At 40.5% G+C, this 23,565-nt stretch overlaps 1 protein-coding gene across 1 annotated transcript in view; it reads right to left on the bottom strand.

Moving 5' to 3' along the window:
• The window catches only part of osmr (oncostatin M receptor), a 53,912-nt gene extending 30,565 nt beyond the window's left edge, over window positions 1-23,347 (bottom strand). The window contains exons 1-4 of the mRNA XM_013132485.3: window positions 23,190-23,347; window positions 22,883-23,025; window positions 22,605-22,761; window positions 12,196-12,486 (exon numbers count right to left, since the gene is read on the bottom strand). Coding sequence (XP_012987939.3) covers window positions 12,196-12,486; window positions 22,605-22,761; window positions 22,883-23,025; window positions 23,190-23,268 — 670 coding nt within the window. The 5' untranslated portion in view covers window positions 23,269-23,347. The remainder of the gene's footprint in view (window positions 1-12,195; window positions 12,487-22,604; window positions 22,762-22,882; window positions 23,026-23,189) is intronic.
• Window positions 23,348-23,565: the final 218 nt, after the last annotated feature.

The following is a 23,565-nucleotide window of genomic DNA, read 5'->3' as shown; positions in this document are numbered from 1 at the left end:
TCCTTTCGGGGGAAGGAATGTGGTCCTTCGGGGGAAGTAAGGTCAGTTGGCCCCTTTAGGTAAACACAACAGTAAACATTATGGCAGGAAGGATAAGGTGGGGGGACAGCCCTCCCTTTGGATAAAACCTATGTGACACAATGGGCAGCATCTTACCACAACCCTTTTTCCACTATAGGTACTGATGACTGTTCATGTATTAAGTTAGAGACTCCTCGGACAATTATTTTGTAAGCATTTGACGCGTCTATCTATTTGCAAATAAACTGTTAATTATGCCAAGATAATTTTGTCTCTATACTTACTCCTTTAAGAGTGTTGATCTATGGAATTACCACCACAGAGGCAAAAAGCAGTCATCAAGTATTTGCTGATATAAGGACCAGTATTTTAAAAAAGTGGGATGCCATACAGCAGATTGTTGGCCCTCCCTTTCCTCTGTAGTCTTATTGCCTCCAGGAGTGGGAGCTGATATCTAACTAAATGTATTTAGTGACTCAACTTCAGTTGGATAAACCTAAGCAACAAGGTCTTGAAACTATTAGACAAATGGCTGAAAGGGAATCTGGTTACAATATGAAGGATGTATTGAACATGAAAGGAATTAACCATTATGACAAGGCAAAGAAATCCTCTCTTACAAAGGTATTTGTCTTTGTTGAAAAACAGAACCTCTTGTTCCAGGGAGCTTAGAAGATCACGCCATAGATGAGTATGCTGTTATGAGTGACATCCTCGAGCATACTCCAGCACGTAGCCAATTGTTTTTTATATACATTATGAATAATGAATAAAATAGGTCAAAAGGAAGAGTGGGCTGGAATGACAAGGGTGAATTCATCATTAATGGTACAATTTTAAGAGGCTCTAATATGATAGACTCGATCAAAAATGTAACTGCCTCAAACAGGATATCTGAATACAGAAGACCTCTAGGATGGACCCATTTTCTTGAAACCATGGCTGACCACAATTTACCTCTGGCAGGTGTAGCTAATTATAATATTTGTCAAGAAATACAAAATTTTAAATCAATTCCCTCCAAAAGACAGTCATTTGAAAGGAAGAATACAGAAGACTAGTTACAATTTTCTGAATAAATACACAATCGATAATTGTAATGTAATGACATTTTTATTTCAATTAAAATACATTTGACAAAAAACGTATGGCCTTCTTTAAACATTTGTCTTGGACATGCACACTGAGTATAAGGTCTTAAAGGGAGTACATTTAAACACTTGATATAACAAAACAAGACATAATTTCTTCATATATCATCACTATATTGGGCTATAACATCTTCATATGAAAGCCCCCTGACTCTTTGACAGAGACAGAAAATACGATGACCACAGGTTGTAGAAAATGTGTCCTGTACTTGTTTAGTTCTGTAATATATCTTAAATCCATTTCTGATTTTTTAATTTTTATACATTTGGGGTAATGATAAAATCCTGGAGAAAACCCATAGGAATCCTTCTTCCTCTTCTAAAGTCAAGGGCGAGCCAGTGTTACCCAGGCATCTATTTTGGATGGGTATTAACAATGAACATAGCAGATCTATCACTACAAGTATCCGTAAGTAATTAGTCACAAGCCCATACTCTGAAGAACTGCTTTCTGACCATTAGTTGCATAAAACTCTCACTCTTGGGTGTTGATCTTTGTTTTAATCCACCAAGAGTTGTCTTCGGGAGTTTACTTCCAAGATGTAATTGGAGCATGCGTACACGATCATAGTAGCCATCCTGTCTAAGGGTTCCCTGAAACGCGTTTCCAGTCACAGGCTGCCTGTGGAGACCGGTGAAAGGTTTCCTGTGTTGTCATCATCCAGGGATAAGTTGAAAGCAAACAGGGCATAGCCCGCTGCGTAATCTTTTCTCACAACAGGCAAGGCCAGATCTTTTAACCCTCTGACAGCTAGGGTTTTCAAATCCACCTGTACATATCTTGACATTTTGGCTCCTAAAATGGTCACCCTTTATAGTAGAAGGAATTGCTTTATATAGGCTCTGTGCACAAACGTATGGACGAACTTCCGCTTTAGCCAGATGTCGGCATATCATTTTCCGGTTTATTTAAGGCGATCACCCGCGTCGCCCAAAATTTCAGTTTTTAGTAGATGTCTCCAAGACCTGCCTAAAATAAGCATTAGTGATGTCCATCGAATTGTTGATGCCTGGTCCCCTGCTCCAACAAGCAAGCGGAACAAGGGATTCAAACTCTACGTATCTGCACAACTACGAGGGTAAGTAGTTTGTGGTGTGCCGGCTGGCTATTGGCTAAGCTAGTTAGCGATATGTTCCTTTTTAGTGTAGTATTAGGCAGGACAATAAAACGCATAAAAATTCACCCTAGCCTCAAAAACGGCAAAAGAACGCTGGCTGAGCTGGAACGCTAGCGCGTCCCCATAGCAAGTGAATTGAAACGAACCTTTGTTCAGCCTCTTCTAACCTGAATGAAGCTTAAAATTCCATAGCCTCAAAAAAGCACCAAAAAAGGTTTCCTCTTTTATTTTACTACTGTAACCTCATTTCACAACGAAACTGAAAGATAACAACTGGCATAGGAAGTAAACATCTGGTCTTATATGGTATTAATTGTGCTTAAACCTGCGTTACGTGGAAGTATATTTTTTAAAAATCGCCTTTTCTGACTATTTCTAGTCTAGTGTTTGAAGTCATTGAATGGCGCAAGCCATATTTTATTAAAAAGAGGACATTCTCCTGATTAAAATGATGCCCCACTTGTACCTTGAAACTTAAATGAGTTACGTACATTATATTTCTTTTTTTTCCGTATAACAGCATCACTCATCTTGTTGTGAGTTTAGGTGTTTACTAATGCGGATGAGTATTAGTAAGTAAACCGGAAACTGCAATACCGACTTCTAGACAAAAGCGGAAGTTTGTCACTACGCTGATGCACAGAGTCTATTCTGGTATTCTGCAGACCCTCAGCTACATGAAAGATGTATTTACTTTTCTTTTTTTTGACACAGTGGATATAAAAAGTCTACTGTTAAAATGCCAGGTTCTTGTGAAAAAAATTAGGTTATGAAATGCAGTGGGGAGTATTTGATACACTGCCGATTTTGCAGGTTTTCCCACTTACAAAGCATGTAGAACTGGTATGGTATGGTATGGTATGGTAATAATTGTTGATTTCTCACCAAGCTGCTTGCCTATTGTCCTGTAGCCCATCCCAGCCTTGTGCAGGTCTACAAATTTATCCCTGATGTCCTTACACAGCTCTCTGGTCTTGGCCATTTTGGAGAGGTTGGAGTCTGTTTGATTGAGTGTGTGGACAGGTGTCTTTTATACAGGTAACAAGTTCAAACAGGTGCAGTTAATACAGGTAATGAGTGGAGAACAGGAGGGCTTCTTAAAGAAAAACTAACAGGTCTGTGAGAGCCGGAATTCTAACTGGTTGGTACATGATCAAATACTTATGTCATGCAATAAAATGCTATTTAATCATTTAAAAATCATACAATGTGATTTTCTGGATTATTTTGATTTCGTCTCCCACAGTTGAAGTGTACCTATGATAAAAATTACAAAACTGTTCATGCTTTGTAAGTAGGAAAACCAGCAAAATTGGCAGTGTATCAAATACTTGTTCTCCCCACTGTATTTCGGCTTAGGCATTGCTGGGCAGAGTCAGATAAAAACCTGAGGTTTCCATATTTGTTGAAATCACTTGTGAACAATACGCCATAGTGGTAGTTATTTTATCCTGCTGCGTCCAATACTTCTGCTTCTAGGACCCAGCTGTTAAACTTTTCCTGACAGTTTTTCCACTTGACAAATATGTTTCTCCTTTTACTTCACTTTATCTTCACTTTTTGAAGCTCTTGTTCATAAAAGGTACCCTTGATATCCATACCATAATCGCTTAGCTTATAAACAGGCAGTATACGCGGTACACATTCTGTCACTAAATAATTTGTCAGTTACCTTGTTCATATTTCTAATCAAAAACAACTTGCAACTTTGAGACACAAACAATATCGCCTTTATGAATTTAAAAGCAGTGGCTTTATTTTTACGAAGGGGAAACCAACCGTAAAGATTTTTAAAGACAGCAGTGTTTTCTTGGATGTTACTTGTGACGGTGTCATACATATGCTCATGATAGCTGTTGTTATAACTTTTTACCAGGTCTTGAATCACATCAACATAACCCGTGTGTTATGAGCTGTAAAATATTGCCACATCCTTTCCTTCAAAGTCCTGTTATAAAGTTCAATAACAGAAACTTTTAAATCTGAACCCGTAGTAAAATGTATAATACTGTGCTCGTTCATAAATTTTTAAATGTACGATTGTTAGAACTCCTTTCCATAGTCCGTTTGGACTTTCTTGGGAATTCCACTCTCTTTCAAAATAGATGCAAAAGCCCTAGCCACTTCCGCCTTGCTCTTATTTTTTAACTCTCACAAAAGCTACTTTTGAGAAAATATCTATTACTGTTAACATGTAGCGATTTCCATTATTTTTATCAGCAAAAGGTTGCATATCACAGAAGTCAGCGTGAAACTGTGATAGTTGGTGGGTGGTAAACACCAGAGGTGTGGACTCGAGTCATGTGACGAGTCAGACTTGAGTCATAAAATTGATGACTTCAGACTCGACTCACAAAATGTACAAAGACTTGCAACTTGACTTGGACTTTAACATCAATGACTCGTGACTTCACTTGGACTTGCCTTTTGACTCGAGAAGACTTGCTACTTCCCATGAAAACTGGGGAAAAACATTCTGCATCTGCAACTGTGAAAAAAATGTGCACCACCTGTACGCATGCAGAGAGCGTGCGCGCTGCCTGCACGACATCCAATCACTGTAGTCCCACGTTGTTTTGATTCGACAGCATCTAAGCAGGCACATTGCAAGACAACCAATGAAGCGCAACAAGCAACAACGCGCCAGTTGGCAAAATGATACCGAAAATAGTTTCGTTTGGCTATAACAATTACGAGGTAGTCGACAAAAAACGAGTTGCAAAACATGCGGGTCGAAGATTACAGATGGAGCTGCCAAAACGTCCAACTTTGTTCGACACCTGAAGTTGCACAAAGAAAGGTACGTTTTGAACGAATGCTAAGCACCTTATCGGATGTACCGTAACTTAGTAGCTGCTGCATATTTACTGTATCAACAAGACAGTAAACGCAAGTCTCCCTTGCTGGTTCATGCTTACAAAAATAGGGATTTTTGAACCCGGATTATATGAGGTACATGAGTGTAGCACACTCAGATGGAAAACCTCGCCAACATCATGTCAACGTCCGTTTTAAAGTACAGTCACAGTAGGTCCACCATTAGCCTTCCCTTTTCATATCATGGCCAAACAGCAGGCAGCGCATGGACAGAGTGCTACGTAGTCTAGGTCTGTGAGGCAGCCACCACTGGGATATATACAGTATATAATAAAATAATAACGATTATAGTAGTAATGTTCAGAGCTGCAGTTTGGTAGTGCAGTTCTTAACTAATGGGAATATTGTTTAGCTTATTTTTGGTTTAATTTGGTTTACTTTAGTTATTTAATTTATTCAATTATTTTGTTTTGCTATACTCCCTCGTGGGACCCAGGGGTCCTCGTCCCCACTTTGAAAACCACTGCTATAAAGCATATGACTTCAGTTTCTTGAGGGAAAGGGCTTTCTTATGACTTTTGAAGCAGTGAAAATATTCTTAATATTGCATACACTGAAACTGAAATGTATTATCGTATACCGTAGTGTACAATAGACAATGAATATTAACACAACAACATTGATATGAGTAAAGAGTAGTTTCAAATACAACATGTGAGGCTATAAGGGATTTTTTGACATCTGTTTCATATTCTTCTCTGTTTCAGGCATGAAGAATACCAGATTAACAAAAGCATAGTAGATGAATCACAACAGCCTTCAATCTCACAATTCCTGGACACTCGTGTAGGGCGTTACAGCATGAGCCACCCACAGCATGCCATCTCCAATTCGTGATGAATACAACATCAAAGCTAAATTGGACTATATCATTAGTGACAATGCTGCTAACATGCGCAAGGCATTTACGGTCTGCTTCCCCAGCGAACAGGAGGAAGATGATGATGATGATGCTGGAGATAATCTTGATGATCCTGAGCTATGGCATGACTGAACCCTAGAAGACCAGCAAACCGTCGATGCTGCTGTGGCAAAGAAACAGCGCCTGCAGTGTTTTGCACACACATTGCAGCTGGTTGTGAAAGAAATAAAAGCGGCATGTCCTTCTCTCTCCAAGTTATCAAAACTTAGCTCCCTGCTCCACACAAGCACAACAAATTTGGGGAGCACGAGGTGGAATTCCACACTGCGGCAGGTGAAAGCAGTCAATCATTGTGATCAGCAAAAGCTCTGCGCAGTTCTTGAGAAGGCCGGGCATAAAGAACTGTCATTCACACCACGAGAGTGGAATCTGCTGAAGGAGTTGGTGGACATCTTGAAACCGTTCGGAGAAGCAACTGATTTGACACAGGGGGAGAAAGTCATTACAATCAGTGCAGTTGTTCCATCCGTCTTGTCCCTCAATCACCATCTTGAGAGTTTGTTTCCTGAGCGGCCAGAGGTGTGCAGGCATCCCTGAAAAAAAGATTTCTTGGAATCTTCATTAATGTGAAAATGGCCCAGTCTGAAGAAGGGATCACTGCCCCCTTTTCAGACACAGTCTACCTGAAAGCAGCTGCCTTGGATCCACCCTTTTGTCTGCTGTTGATTGAGCCCCATGTGCTGGTCAACCGTGACATCAAGGCAGAGGTGGCACAACGAGTTAAAGGTAAATATTATTGACTTGCAATGCAACGTAAAATAATTTGATCTTAATCTGATCTAGGATCTAATGTGATATTTATCTGACTTTAACAATAATAAAAATGTTTAGTCTTGCACAGTATCATCAACATCAGTAATGGTAATAAGGGCTCTTTTGTTTCTGCTATTGTGACACGTTTTTTTTAGAATTGATCCTGCAAGATGCTGCAGAGACGGAGCAACCTGTGCCTGTGCCGGTGCCTGCTGAAGAAGAACTAGAGGACATGGAAGGAGAAGGGCTGTTTGCTGCATACCATAAGAGGCAGAAAAGGGATGTTGGGACCCCACCAGCAGTACAGCTAAGTCACTACATTGACATGGCAGAAGGACAGAATGCCCTTTTGTTCTGGGCACTGAACAGTAAGACTCTTCCTTCACTCTTTCAAGTAGCCATCTGAGTCTTGGCAGTGCCTGCTTCTAGTGCTCCAGTGGAGTGAGTTTTCAGCCATGGTGGCATCATTCTGCGTCCCCATCGTGCACAAATGACTGACAGACCTTTGGCCAATTTGATCTTTTGCAAATGCAATGCAGTATAGGGGCCTCCCTCCACCTGTCCACAGCATGCATGCGCACACACACTCTCTGCTCATCACCTGTCCACACAGCTCTCTCTCTCACTCACTCAATACAGGACTAAAGCTGCTGTGCATTGTTCTAGTGCAATATTCTGTTGAAATACAAGCATTTTTTGTGACAATTAAATTTTCTGTTTTTTACTGTATTTGGTTTATGTCATTGTATAAAAAGAGGTTTAAATAAATACAAATCTTACAAACATACATGATTTGTATACATTTTATTTCTGTGGTAAGAGGACTTGAAATGACTCGAAACTAAGACTTTGGACTCGACTTGAGACTTGTTGGCTTTGACTTTTGACTCGACTCGGGACTTGCCTCATCTTTGACTTGACTCGGGACTCGAGGGCAAAGACTTGAGACTTACTTGTGACTTGCATAACAATGACTTTGTCCCACCTCTGGTAAACACCCTATTTCGCGGGAATGTTTTTCTCACAGGCTTGTGTAGAGTATAGGCGTCCTGACCCGCAAGCCAATTGGTTACTGGTCCGTCACTTATACTACTTCCTGTTTCTTGCCGAACAGCTCTCTGAAGTTGCTCCTTTCCTCTAAAAGATCCCGGTTGAGAGGGATTAAAATATGTTTTTCATTAGCTGCTCCATCCTCCTAATTCTCATTATTATGGCTATTCCAAAAGTATGCTCTTTATAGAAACGGGTGAGGAGAATTTATTTAAAATCAGTTTACATGCTCACAATATCAATCAAGAGTTTAAAATCAGTTTTCTCATTTACATAATTATGAATGACTTTGAATACTCTGATTACATTTACAGACTTATGGCTCTGTATTTTTAAAACACACACATCGATTATATAGGCATACAAACAAATTAGATGATACACGTTACATGTCATCGGTGGTTCAAAGAAAATATGTAACCGTTTAGACAAATATTTTTCTGATGGTCCTTCTACTTCTAGCGATATCAGTGTTAGCTATTTTTGAGTCATACGGACACAATCCAAGATTTCCTCCATTCTTTGCACACGTTCGACATTAACAAAAATGTGGGATGTGTATAGTGAAGAATCATTTACTTTCCTTTCAATAATTTACATCATAAGATTTGTAACATTTCTCAAAATATTTTATTTAAGAGTTCTCTCAAATAACCTACATAAACTGTTACCCATTATAGCAATTAAGGGTTTCAGGAAACACATTTTAGACAGCCTGAGTGGGAGACAGATCTTCAGGTGTGTTCTGCCATAGACTTCATTTACCAGGCCCTGGCGGTCTTTGTTCTTGCTCAGCAGTGAATCATTCAGGGTCTTACTGATGGATGTTGACTCTTTCAGCTCGTTTAGAAAAACCTCTGAAATACCATGGACTCAAGGTAATTCAACGGTGAGTACACAGTCGCTTGACAAGGGTGTCAAAATGGTTGATATAATAATACTTGGGACAATCATAGGGGCACTGATGCTGCCGCTGACTTCCATGGCCTGTAAGACAACCGTGACAGTTTTCTTTTTTGTGTTCCTCAGTCATAATCCCTAAAAGTGTTACAATGGAAGCCTTTATGGTGTTCACAAAAATCAGACTCAGTCCACCATCAAAAACGTCAGATATAGGAAAGCAGGTCCGTTTGATGGTAGGAAGCAGCATAACATGTGCTACATGATTCATTCACACATGTGGAACTTATTCTTGGTCTCGGGCATTTTCATCAAGCAATGGCGTAAATTACGTTTTAGGACTGCACGTAAAAGGCAGATAGGAGAGAGGTCTTTTCTGAGTTTGTGATATAATGCAGGTGTCAGGTTTCCTGGCGGAGTCCTCTGGCATCAAGGAAACCATGGTTCTTTGAAACAGTCTACTTTAGCCCTACCCTTTTATTGCTGCATAGATCCTTTGACAGACGGCGTGGCTTTTTAACCAAAACTTATCATTCCTGCTTCCACATATATCTTGGTTTTAACTGGATCATGTTCATAACTATCGTCTGCAGCAAGACATCTAAGTTTAACAACGCTCTGCCATTGTTGACTTTGTATGTATAGCTCATCAATTCTCTGAAACATGTCATTTTCCAGATCAACCCAAACACTAACAGGTATCCTTACCTCTGACATTTTATCCTTACCTACATCGCTAATGTTCCTCGTGAGGGAAGAAAGCTCAACAAAACCGAATGGAAGTCAATTCTATTGTGTGCTGCATTGTCTCTGTGGAGCTCAGTACACCTTCCCAATCGATATCCAAACCAGTGTCGCTAGTGTAACCTTTCATACTTTGCTTAATTTCAGGACACATGGCGTAATACCTCCCAGTCAGTGATTTGGTACTCCACGCCACAGGTTGCGTTTGTATATTCAGCTCCCATGGCTAAAATGTACAACTTTACTTTAGAAGCAGGGTAATCAAACGCAAAGCCAACCATTTTTCCATCTGCCATGTCATGCTGATCCGTCAGCTGCTTAAACTGAGGATTTTGAGTTCTATACACATTAAGAAAACGCTTCTTTGGTGCATCATATATTTCTGGAATTTATTTTTCATTCCTCCATTCTGCGGCCTATTTCGTAAGTCTGGGTTGTCACGGGTGTATCACTAAGCACAGATGCCATCTTGAACTAAAAAAATGAATTCAACTGCAAACCAGAAGTCTAGCTCTTATTTATTTGTAACTCTCAGAGAATGAACCACCAGTAACACCTGCTCAACCCCCCTTGCACCGCTACATTTCAAGAAATCCAACACCCTCTCCTCCCAGAGAAGCCCTAGAAAAACAACTGTCCAAACATGATTACGGTTGGTATGAAGTTCTTCTGTTTCATTTTCGCCAAACAACAACTCATCTGTTCAGTAGTTTTGGTTTTTACCCATTTGTTGTCTGGCCATCAGAAATGTCTTGACATTATTTTAAGAGCAGAAGTTTCTTTCTTCCTAAATTTGCATGTAGGCCAAGTTTATGCAGTCTATTTATGACAGTTGACTCATGCACTCCAACACTGACTGTGACTTGATGGGCCTGCAGATCCCTTGATGTTACCCTGGGGTTCTTAGAGACTTATCTGAGCATCTTTCCATCAGTTCTCGGAAAGAAATTGGGTCATTGGTTGGAATACACTATACATGGGCATTTTGTAGGATAAACCTCTCTTATAATAGTCTGTGTAATGGTTGGCAATGAACACTGACCGCTTCCTATGTGTCCTGGCATAAAAGACTGTGTTAACTTTGTAATCATTGGAGAGCATGTAAAAACTATGGAAGATCAACATTTTGGACTCATGCTGAATAAAGATGGTTAGGGTTAGCATTCTTCTGTCCTAGGATAATGATATGCCTAGTTCCTGGACAGTGTTCTTCACTTGCCTTGATGTTGTGAAGGGGTATTTCTTTACCAAGGAAAGGATCCTATGATCCTCCACCACTGTTGTCTTCCATGGAAGTCCAGGCCTTTTTATGTTGCACAGCTCACCAGTGCATACTTTTCTTTCCTCAGGATATACCAAACTGTTAAGCCATTTCTAATGTTTCTGCTATCTCTCTAATGGATTTTATTTGCAGCCTAAGGATGGCCTGTTTCACTTGCACTGAGAGCTTGTTTGACTGCATTTTGTGGGTTCACAGCAACAGCTTTCAAATGCGAATGCCACACCTGGAATCAACACTCCAGACATTTTACCTGCTTAATTGATGAAGAAATAACAAAGGAATAGCCATCAACTGGAACAGATTTTGAGTCAATTGTCCAATTACTTTTCGTCCCTTGAAAAAGAGGGGGTTACACATTAGAGCTGTCATTCCTAAACTCCTGAATGACTGGACTTTAAGCCCATATTCATTCTTTAATTGTAACTTTAATATATTTTGGGAAACAGCTAAAATAACAACACTTGTCAGTGTCCAATTAATTCCTAACTGTATTTACATTAGTATACTTGGTGTTGATGATGGATGTGTTGTTGCCAAACAAGAAACCAATTCTGGTTTTAACCTTCAGAGAACCCCAGGATTCTGAGTATTATTCAGAATGTGATGGTTGACAAGTGAAAGGATTGAACCAGATCAATTTAAATAACTGCAGAAAAATTCTTTTTTACTAAAGCAGATAAACATTAGGACCTTAAGTGATGCTGAGATACACCAAAAGACAGCCATGAAGTATGTATGCACAAAAGATAAAACCCTGTGGGAATGTAGATGGTGGGTTCACAGTTTGTTGACCAGGCATTCAAAAACTTTATAAAGACTGGACAAGATAAAGAATGGCCTGTATTTTCAGGATCCAGCCAGTCATTCACTTTGAAATTAGGAATGACGGCAGCATCTTTCCAACCCAGTGGGATTACGTCTGTTTGAATTAGATGTTGTTTTCATACATCTTTTTTGCAAGCATTTCTTGCTTTATTGGACAGGAAAAGTAGGGTAAGAAAAGCTATGAGCAAAAAACAGTAGATCAGTAGAATTTGGACCAACGCTGCAGTAGTATAAAGTAGTCCCTTAACAACTTTAACAGGCAGATGATAGGAGCTAATACTAGCTAAAAGAAGAAACTGAGCCCTCAAAGTAGACCACTACAGAGGGCAGAATCAGCAGTGCTTGCAGAATGAGTGGGCAGGGCAGATTTATATGCATTTATTACCATCCCACTGTCCTGAAGACCATGTAGAAATTGTTTAATTGTCATGCCGTTTTGGGGAGTTTTTGAAAATATTGCCCTGCAGGATAGTGCTACATTGGTAATTGACATATTTTTATAACGGATATGTTAATTATAAGGTGGGCAGGAAAACACTCCACCATACTTACAGCTGATGAAGTTGGAGCAGTAGTTATTCTTCTCCTCTGTTGTATCTTCACACCAAAAGTACACTCCAGAGCCTGATGCCTGTGTGATGTTTAGATTGTGGACGTTGATTGCTCTGACTCTGTGGGTAATGTTGATCAGGGGGTAGCTAGTGGAGTTAAAGGCCATATTGGTGATGTGGACACCTCTAGGAGGGACACAGCAGAACAAGATGGTAGAGCCCTCCTTCAACACTTGCTGTTTAGGGAACATTGTAGTGTGTTTCCAAACTCTGTCCACTGTCTCTTGGGCACCTGATGGGGAATAAAGATGATAAATGATTAGGTTAAGGATAACTCCTAAAATACCCTATACACACAATACCCCATAGTGACATAGTGCAGGAGAAGGTGGTGGCGGCCCCGCCTCGGGAGCAGGAAAAGGCGGCGGCCCCGCCAGAGGAGCTGGATGAGGAGGCAGTGGCCACACCTCGGAAGCAAGAAGAGGCAGCAGCCCCGTCGGCGGAGCAGAGGCAGCAAGAGCAGGATGAGGAAGCAGCAACCCCACCTCAGAAGCAGGAAGCAGTGCTGGGCCCCACCAGAGGAGCAGAAGCAGCAGGAGTCAGGGGAGCTGGAGGTGCCAGGACAGGAGGTCCAGGAGGGGGTGTCAGCCCAGCCTCAGGAGCAGGAAGGGGCGGCGGTGCCAGATGGTGTCACTTTCACTTATACAGGCGGTTTCATTTGTATGTTAATTGTTGGGTTTTAATCCTGTCTCTAAACAAGACAGGTGAAAAGTCAGAGTGAGTGTGAGACAGAAGGCTGTTTAGACCTATTAGTTAGAGAGGGACAAGGAGTGAGAATTACAAAAGCATGGAGTTTTTAACTTTGATGGATATTGTATCCAATCATATTTTCTAACCTGGCTGCAGCATACAATTTAATCAAACAAAAACATTGAAATACATGGTTATTAAATCAGCATTATTTAAACTTAATTTATCTTTAATTTAACAGTTTCTCTAAGAAGGCTATGACATCATCAACAAAAGCCCTATTCTGTGTTCTGTTCCGTTCACCATTACCCCCTCTAGTTCTCTGTTCTGACAAACTGCTTGCGAAAACGGTTCTACGAATAGAGCGAACAAAGTGGGTGACAGGCAACAACCCTCTCTGGTAGATCTTTGCAAGCTGATTTTATCAGTCAGACTTCCATTTATTTTAATTTTGGCGGTGGGTTGTTGATATAGAGTCTTTATGCATTGTACTGATTCACTGATAAATCCAAATCGTTCTAGCACTTGATACAAAAATCTCCAATCCACACAGTCGAATGCTTTCTCTGCGTCAATGCTTACTAATATAATGCTTAGTTCTTCTGATATTGTCCTTTGTTTGCCTTCTGCTTATAAATCCTGTTTGATCTTCCTCTATAATTTCTGTTATAATAGTGCAGTTTAAGTTCAAGTCAACTGCGCATTATCTGCATAACAATGAAAATAAATGTCATGCTGTCAAATTATACTACCTAATGGAAGCATATTCAACGAAAACAGGATTGGCCCCAGGGTGGAACCTTGCAGAACCCCACATATGACAGTCACAGAGGAAGACATAATTGTCTTCGACTTGAACCAATCTTGTGCAATCCCTGAGATCCCAACCCAATTTCTAAGTCTGTCAATTAAAATCTTGTGGTCTGTAGTGTCAAAAGCTGCACTAGGATCCAGCAACAACAACAACAAGACTGAACATTCTCCAGAGTCAGCATTAAACAAGTCATTTGTAACCTTAACAAGACCAGTTTCAGAAACTCTGTTTCGGTCAAAAGCCTGACTGGAACTTCTCAAAAATAAAATTGTTCCACGACCTGTAAAAGTTGCTTTGCAAAAACATTTTCAAACCTTTTGGATAAGAACGGCATCTTGGAAATTGGTTAGTAGTTATCAATAACTCAAATAAAGATTAAGATTATATATATTTTTAAAGAGGCTGAACACATGCTGAATTAAAATAGTCAGGGAACCAACCTGCATGAAGAGAACTGTTTATAATGAGAGTAGTTCAGGGCCTACTGTTCCAATAATTTCTTTAAGCAGTCTGTGTGGTATAATGTCTAGTGGGCAAAAGGAGGGTAATACATGAGATCTCATCTTCATTCGCTTATCCGTTATCGGGTCGTGGGGGCAGCAGCTCCAGCAGGGGACCCCAAACTTCCCTTTCCCGAGTCACATTTGCCAGCTCTGATTGGGGGATCCCGAGGCGTTCCCAGGCCAGTGTTGAAATATAATCTCTCCATCTAGTCCTGGGCCTACCCCGAGGTCTCCTCCCAGCTGGACGTGCCTGATACACCTCCCTAGGGAGACGTCCTGGGGGCATCCTTACCAGATGTCCGAACCACTTCAATTGTCTCCTTTCGACGCAAAGGAGCAGCGGCTCTACTCAGAATTCCTCACGGATGGCCCTAAGGGAGAAGCCAGCCACCCTTCTGAGAAAACCCATTTCAGCCGATTGTACTCGCGATCATGTTCTTTCGGTTGTGACCCAGCCTTCATGACCATAGGTGAGGGTAGGAAGGAAAATTGACCGGTATATCGAGAGCTTTGCCTTCCGGCTCAGCTCTCTTTTCGTCACAATGGTGCGTTAAAGCGAATGCAATACCGCCCCTGCTGCTCCGATTCTCCGGCCAATCTCCCGCTCCATTGTCCCCTCACTCGCGAACTAGACCCCGAGATACTTGAACTCCTTTACTTGGGGTAACGCCTCATTCCCTACCCGGAGGAGGCACTCCATCGGTTTCCTGCTGAGAACCATGGCCTCAGATTTAGAGGTGCTAATCCTCATCCCAACCGCTTCGCACTTGGATGCTACGCCTCAATATCCTGTCCATAAAAATTACGGCCCTGGCCAACCCCCACCTGGAACGATTCCGACTTACTACAGAGAACCCGAACACAGCTCTCACTTTGGACGTACAGGGATTGGATAGCCCTCAGAAGGGACCTCCTCACCCCATACTCCCACAGCACCTCCCACCGTATCTCTCGGGGGAGATTGTTATGGAAATTTGAACTAAGGTACATTTGAGAAATGTCTGTCTTTCCATTGGCTGGTATGTAAATCTTTACTTTGATTGTGACACACGTCTGTATAATATCAGAGGATTATTAGGTATTTGGGCCATGTCATCCTGCCTAGACAAAGAAGGGTGTCAGTCCTTTCAGTTCCTTAGGAATGTAGGAGAGGGGATCTGGTATATGTCTTAGGGGGCATTCTTGATTGGTCACAGTAGGTTGTAGGGTTAATAATCTGCCGACCTGTAGGTTGTCTAGATGCTTTAAGTTTCCATATGAGGGAAGACACCATGTCCCTTGTGTCAAGCCCAGGACATGTGATAGAACAAAGGGCATGTGTTTTTCTTTGACATGAGACCGATGGGAGACGACTTACCACACCCCTTTTTCTATGTAATAAATACGGATTGTTCATGTATGGACTTAGAGACTCCTCAGATGATTATGTATGTAAGCATTTGACGCGTCTCTCATATTTGCATAATAGTTAATAAAACTGTTAGAATGTGCTAAGAGAACTTTGTCTCTGTTTCTTACTCCTTTAAGAGTGTCGATACATGGAATTGGTCTTCTAAAGCAATTTGAGTAAAAGAGTTAAATATGTTTAGACAGGGGTAAGGACCTTCAAATAAATGTAATGGAAATTTTTGTTTTTGTTTTCTAAATTGTTTCTATGTCTTCTTAATATTCTCATCTAACCTAGATCTAAAAGGAGCAATTTCATCAAGAGTGCTTTGACATAGTATGTTGAATCTATTTTGTGATAAATCAGTACTACATGTGGCATACAGGTTTTCAGTATGACTAGGAAATGTAGTTGTACATGTTGAGATACAGTGAAAGGTTTTTTGATATGGGTTGAGATATGGTGACTGTACTACCAACTACATTATAGACAATACCAGCTTAGTGCTTTGGGTCATTGTCCTGCTGAAGGTGGAAATTGGCTCCAATCAAGCGCCGTCCAGAGTCTGTTTTCTTTTGCCCCTCCTAATAATTGTCATTTTATTTATTACAAGATGACCCAGGGCTGGGGGGATTGCATGTGTGTAATTACATAATTCTGGGGGCTATTAAATTATTTGTTTTAACAGCACAAATGAAATGAAGTACATGTTTCTAATGAAGTATGCTATCAGTGTCTATGTGTTTATATGTGTATATTAATTTATTATTATTTTCTTGTTATTATTTTTTCTAAACTTATTTTTTGTTATTGTTATTATTATTTAGAGATGTTCAGATACCATTTTTTACCTCCCGATACCGATTCCGATACACGTCCTGTGGGTATCGGCCGATACCGAGTACCGATACCAATGTGTTAAAAAAAGAGATCATACTACGCCTGCATGACTGTGATATGATTATCATTGTGGTAAGGCCTGGCTCAGGTTAAACCCTTTGTAAAACATGAATGAATACAGCAAATGGAAGAAATTCATTTTTAAATAAAACCGTATCAAACAGTAGTGAAAAAGCAACTTAAATATAGGAATAATTATTTTAAAATAATAAAGTGCAGCCACAATATTGTAAAATAAAGGCTTTTAAATGTCTGAATAGAACAGTATAAAACAGTACTGCAACAGCAACTAAATATAGGAATAATTATTAAAAAAAAACAAGTGCAGCCACAATTTTGTAAAATAAAAAAGGCATTTAAATAGAACAGTATAAAACCGTCAAATAGCAACTTTAATGATTCCTTTAAAAAAAAAAGTGCAGCCATTATGTACTAAAATAAAAAGGTATTTAAATCTTTAAATAGTGCAGTATTTAACAATAGTGCAACACCAACCTATAAAGTAAAAATAAAAATCAAAAGAGCAGCAGCTACACAATAAACAATACTTTAAAACAAGTAGGCTACACATTGCAGTAGCATTTTAGCAATTTAGTATTGCTCATAATTTCAAGAGCAAAGGCAGATTCTTCTTCAAGAAGATGAGCATTTCTGCCCTCTCTCCTCCTAGCCTGTTCCTTCTTGCATCAACAATGCTGGACGCTGCACTGAACAGTCTCTCACTGTCAAAACTGGTACAAGGAGCACAGAGAAACTTTGCAGCAGTGGCAGCCAGGGTCGGAAAACAAATTTGGTTGACTCCCCAGTACTGGAATAGGCTGTCTGTGCGTGGGACCGTTTGCTCTGTCAAATATGTCTGTATTTGAACTTGTGTGCTTGTGCTACTTGCTCCACGTTCCTCATCATGCTCCTGCAGGATTTCCTCAAACAGGCATTTCAAGCTGCTCTTTCTGCTGTCTGGCTGTGCTTCCATACGTGGAGCTTTATGGGGGTTTTCTGGCACTGTCTCTACTCCCTTAGGTGTGGTCCTGCTCAGTAACGCCTCCATCTTCTCCACCTCTCGGGTCAGAGCATCCTTGGCATGCTTACTGTTGTCTGCTCCTGTGAAGTATCTAAAAACAATGACAAATAATAAATAAATGTCTTAATGTGTAAAATAGCAACCTCCTCCATAGTAGTTTTTAGTGGTAACATATTCATGCAATAGTAATCAATAATAATGCAATATCTAGTTATCCAAAATACCATTTCAAAATTTTGTTTATAATATAGACTTATTAGACATACCAGTCTTTGAATCTTGGGTCTAAAAGAGTGGCAACTGCATACAAGGGCTCGTTCTCGATGGTCTTGAATCTTTTCTGGACAGCCTCAAGAAGGGTTGTTTTAATGGTTTTTATACCTGTGTCCCCCTCGTTCTCCCGAGCAAACAGGTGTTTCAACACTGTGACTGAGGGGATGACTTCAGCTGCAGAAGAGGTGGAGGAGCTTATCTGTTTGGTCAGTTCTTCAAATGGTGCCAGAACAGTGATTCTTTTCTCCAGTAAAGCCCACTGGTTAGCCGTAAGGGTAACTGGCAGGTCGTGGTCAGCTCCATATGCTGAAATTGACCTCTTCTGCTCCAGTAAACTCTCAACCATATAGTAGGTACTGTTCCACCTAGTTGCTACGTCTTGGTTCAGATGTTTGATGGTCATTTGGAGATCTTTTTGAATATTCTCCAGGTGTGTAGTAGCCAGTGGCGAGTAGCCAGTGGCATTTGAAATGCGCGACTATCTTCCTACCATTCGCCAGTGCATCACTCACACTTCTCTGTGACAGTAGCTCTTCATGCACCACCAGCTGGAGAGTGTGGGCGAAGCATCCCAAACTTGGTACATCCATCTCGTCCATGGCTTTCTTCATGTTGCTAGCGTTGTCGCGCAAAACAACATGAACGTTGGACTTGGGGATTTTCCACTTTACTAGCATCCCCTCAATTGCTTCGGCAATTAATGTGCCAGTATGTGACCCTCGGAGCTCGTTGGCGTGCAGCACCGCACTTCAAGGGGTAAATGTTGACTCACTGTCCACCCAGTGTGACGTTAAACTTAGCAAAGACTTGGGGCACACGTCGGAGCTCCAAATGTCCGTGGTAAAGCTGATTGCCTGCACGTCTTTCAGCATATACGAAATGTGTTCCCTAACGGCCTCGTATAATTTGGGTAGTGCAGTTTCGGATATATATTTACGACCTGGCAAACAGTACCTTGGCTCCAAATGCTCCATTAAGCGGCGAAATCCCACCTTTTCGACAACAGACAGGGGCTGGTCATCCAGGACAATAAACTCCAAAATTTTGTCGGTTATCTTTGTTGCTTTTTGGCTGTCTTTAGGGAATTTATCTCGTCGCTGGAAGGCAGTTTCCAGAGTTTGCTGCTGCAGTTCGTCCTTCTTTTTCCCCTTTACTTTGTTAAATTCGTCGTGCTCTTTAGCGTGACGCGTCTTCAGATGTTTGATTAAGTTGCTGGTGTTGAAATTTGCAACACTCGTACCACCCCTCGAAATTGCTTCTTTATATATGTTGCATGTCGCCGTCTTACTGGTGGGAAAAGCCACTGTAAAGTACTGCCAAACCGCCGACATGATGCGCTAACCTTAGCTCCTTTTTAAGGAGGCGCCAGGTGAACAATTCTTCTTCGCCCCTCTAAAACAGCAGCTGCTGATGGCAGCACAGCGCAACTTTTTTAAAAGCGGCGAAGAAGAACTGTGTCAGAGATGTCGGAGCTTTATATATATGTCAATGGAGCTAACCAGTAAATGGATTCCTGTTTCTATTAAAGTACGTGGTATCGGATCGATGCCTGGACTCCAGTACTCGCCGATACCGATGCCAACATTTTCGGCAGTATCGGAGGCATTTCCGATACTTGTATCGGAATGGGAACAACTCTATAATTATTATTATTTTATATACATATTTTTTGGGGGGGGGGGGGTAAGGACAGTCATGAGCTTCCTGAAGTCGTCTTGGTCAAGATGGTGTTTAAAAAAAAAAAAGATCTTCCTGTTTTGATATTTTTGTGAATACTGTTCCTACTCTGAAGTATTTACCCCTCATTAAACATGTGAAACCATCAATGAGGACAGTCAAAGTGTGGCCAGAGGGGTTAGACCCACTGCTACAGCACCAGTTTCAACACACAGACTGGAGTTTGTTTGCTACTGAAGCCACCCTTATGTCCCATAAGGACATTGAGACTTCTATTCTGGATTACATCAACATCTGCATCAACAATGTCACCACCCATAAACAAATAAAGTCCTTCCCCTACCAGAAGCCGTGGATGCCCGACAACTGCCAGAGGCACGCAATGTTGCTTTCAGATCCGGCAATGCAGAGGCCTACAGTTCATCCAGAGCCAATTTGAAAAGGGTCATCAAGATGGCGAAAAATGACCACAAATTGCAGACTGCGGAGCACTTCAATAACAACTCCGAACCACAACACATGTGGCAGGGTATGTTGGGGAAGTTTCTGAAGCCTGATATATTCTAACTAATTAAACGACTGAGCAACGGTTTAGATGAGAAAAGGAATGTTGGTTGTGCTGTGAGAAAGGAAGTATGAGGTGTTGAGGTAAATATAAAGCTCCAGCAGGACAGGGGTAGATGCAGATCAATGGGTTTTAGGACAGGATAGGGGAAGATACACCACAGGGGTAGGAAGGATAAGGAACATAGGTGGTTTTATGGTGCGACCATGTGGATTCCTAACCCCACCCATTTCTCCATAAGTATTGAATGTATTTCCCAATGCTTTAGAGACTCCTCGGATGATTATGTCTGTAAGCATATTTGCAAATAAATAATATTAATAAAGACTGTTAATTGTGCCAAGAGGATTTTGTCTCTGTACTTCCTTCTAAAAGAGTTCTGATCGATAAAATTACCGTCACAGGTATCCAAGCCATCATAGACTACCAGCCAAAGAATCCTACGCCCACAGCCAACAAAGTCTCATTCACCGACGGGTTAAACAGGTTCTAAGCCAGCTTTGATAGGGACAACAAAGAGCCAGCCATTAAAACTGAACTCCCCCCCCTTAGACTATCTATTTTCTGCACTCCCCTATTTGCCTAGATTTGCTCATTTAAAATGTAAAATCTATACATTCTATTTGTAACATACACTTTACTTAATACTTGTATATTTCCTGCCCTCTTCTATTTGCACTTTTGGTTAGATGCTAAATGCATTTCGTTGAACAGTTGGCAGGTTCATCTTGGTCCAGCTAGGCCCTTGGAAGTGGTATATGGAAATTCCTGCTTGGTAGGTACGTGCCCGACTGGTGTGTCTGATACCGACAGTATGGCCAGGTGGTCATTGGGGACCGACAGGTATGTGCGCTTGGATGGATTGACTGTATGTTTGGGGACAGGTCCACAGAAGACTGTTGAGTCTATATGCCTCAGCAGGCCCAGGCCAGGGGATGGGAATTTATTCTCAGTCTAGATAGTTCACAAGCAGCGGTTAGCAGGATGGTTGACTAGGGGGTGACTGACTGGCTGGATCCAGCACAGCTATATATCACGCAAATTGATACAGGATGTCAGGCAGTGGTTCTGTTGTTTTGGGGGATTGGTACTGCGTACCTTGCTCATTGCCTATGGGGATTGCTATTGATGATATCATGGATTTGATATTGTTATTCGTAGCATTGTATAAACAATCATTTTATGGCAATGAGTTACCCCAGAGGAGCAGAGGCTAATGCCATAACCGGTATAAATTATTGTTGTGCAATGGTTCTAATAAATGGTTAAAATTAAATGTGGGGATTTCTGTCTGAATACAATTTATAATAGAAATTTTGATTGATATCATTTAATGTTCAGCTATATGGTGCTACCAAAATGTTTGGTGATGAAATGTTTTACAGGTGAAAACCTGACTTGCATTTCAAGTACATGAATGAATGGAGGTTTTCAAATAAAACATGTATTTTATTTTTATATTTTCTTGCGGTAGCACCAAATTATTCTGTTTGTGTGAAATCTGACAGGGAGTGGAAATGTTTATGACACTTGCAAATCTTCTTAACCAGAGGGTCTCTCATAATGTCACATCCTGGCACATGGCTATAATCATTTGATTAAATACAAATGAGTGATTTAATGTTGGTTGCACTGAATAATGATGAAAGAGAATTTTCTGGACAACAGCATTTAAAACTAAAGTGTTTAAAACTTTTCTGCATAAAATGTCTTGCTCATGTGGTGGTTTTCTGAAAAAAGACAAAAACTACAAAATCATTCCAACATATATTTTCACAGTTATGGTTAGAGATATTTTACTAACATTTATAAAAACTGTATTTATCTTTGGAAAGTTGCACCGAATGACTTCAGTTGTTTTTTTACGTTTTAGCATTAATTATTTGGAGACACAATAAAAGATAAATGGCACAGTTGATAACATAACATGTATATACAAAAATCTGTCAAAATAGAAAGATTCAATGACGGATTCAGTAGTGACAGATTTCTTAATGACTGCAACCATGAAAGAACTAAATCGCAAAACAAGTCATTAAATGTAGAAATATACCATTAATTATGTTACAGGTTTCTTATTTGTTTTTGTATTTATAATTTTGTCAGGTCCTGTCTATGAGGATGCCCCTAGCCATTCTACACTGGCTGACGGAGAACACCATGTTAGTTGCCAGTGAGTGTAAATATATCAATGTGCTCTGGCAAATGCCATTTAAATTATGTTCTGTAAAACTATGCTACTCTGTTAAACCACTGTAGTGTCAAAAAGAAAATATTTCTGAGAAACATTGATAAAAAGATAAGTGAAGGAGGAAAAGGAAGCTGTCTTTCTTAACACAGATCTGATAACATCACAAGTGGCCTTTTTTTTAGAGACATATTTCTCAAGCATGTTTATGCTTGATGGAGACAAATAAAATACATAAGTGGGAGATATATGGCTGAAAGGGCAGCAAGCCGGATTCAAACTTGTGCTTCAACAGTAAATGGGAACTGGAGGTAGCGACTTAGACCACTCACCGTAATTTGTCTTCCATTGGGTCCAGTCACTTGGGTTTGAGTGGTTGCAGAAACTTCGTATTCTTACCGAATGGTCGGCACATTGTAAAGGCAACGTAGACACCCAGCTCCATGTTAACACTGAGTCACTGCTCACAGTAGAGCTACTGACATTAGTCTGTGTGATGTAAAATCATAAATGATACAAATCATAAAACACAGTTGATTCAAATCTGAAGGAGTCTCAACCCAGCAAAACTGGTTACATGGATGTGAATGATAGTGAACTGGTTACTCACGCTGTGAATGACAGTGAAGTTTTCAGTGCGTCCGACCTGTATTTCATAAGTATCTACAGCAGTGTCATTGACCAGCCACCTCAATTCAAGTGTTTGCTTGGCAACATTAGCCCGCAGCTCGGAAATGATAGGACAGGAACAACCTGCAACAAAAGAAATACAAATATATATATTCAGGTTTTGACACTACAACAGATATTTAAATGAATCATTATATACAATAATTGTTATTATAAGTAATATGAATACTTTCATAGGCCACTGTATACCGTACAAACCTAAGTAGACCTTTGACTTTATAACTTACCTGATTCCAGGCAGGATCCATTCAAATACACAGAACAAGTTATAAGGATCAAATAGCAGGATCTATTGAAATGCATCATCAAACCTCTACAGAGAAAATTATGCTTTTCAAACAATGTTACTTGAAAAACTACAGTCCTAATGATGATGAAAGTTGCTTCCTCTTGTTCAAGCAGTCAAGTGTCCACTTACACACTGTCAGAATGACTGATGTTCAGGGTTGAGTCACAACTCAGCTTGGTATGGAGCAATAATACAGTATGATGTATTGAGTAATAAAGAAGTTGTAAGGTGGGGTTGAGGAGACTAAAGAGTACTGTGTTAATGCCAACTGGTGGGAGTAAGATAAGGTTGCCCCTGGAAGCAATCTAAAGACA

This window comes from Esox lucius, chromosome 7 (genome assembly GCF_011004845.1).
Source record: "Esox lucius isolate fEsoLuc1 chromosome 7, fEsoLuc1.pri, whole genome shotgun sequence".
In the NCBI taxonomy this organism is placed as follows: Eukaryota; Metazoa; Chordata; class Actinopteri; order Esociformes; family Esocidae; genus Esox; species Esox lucius.
Note: the sequence above shows the minus strand (reverse complement) of the source record. Positions and strands in the feature narration are given on the sequence as shown.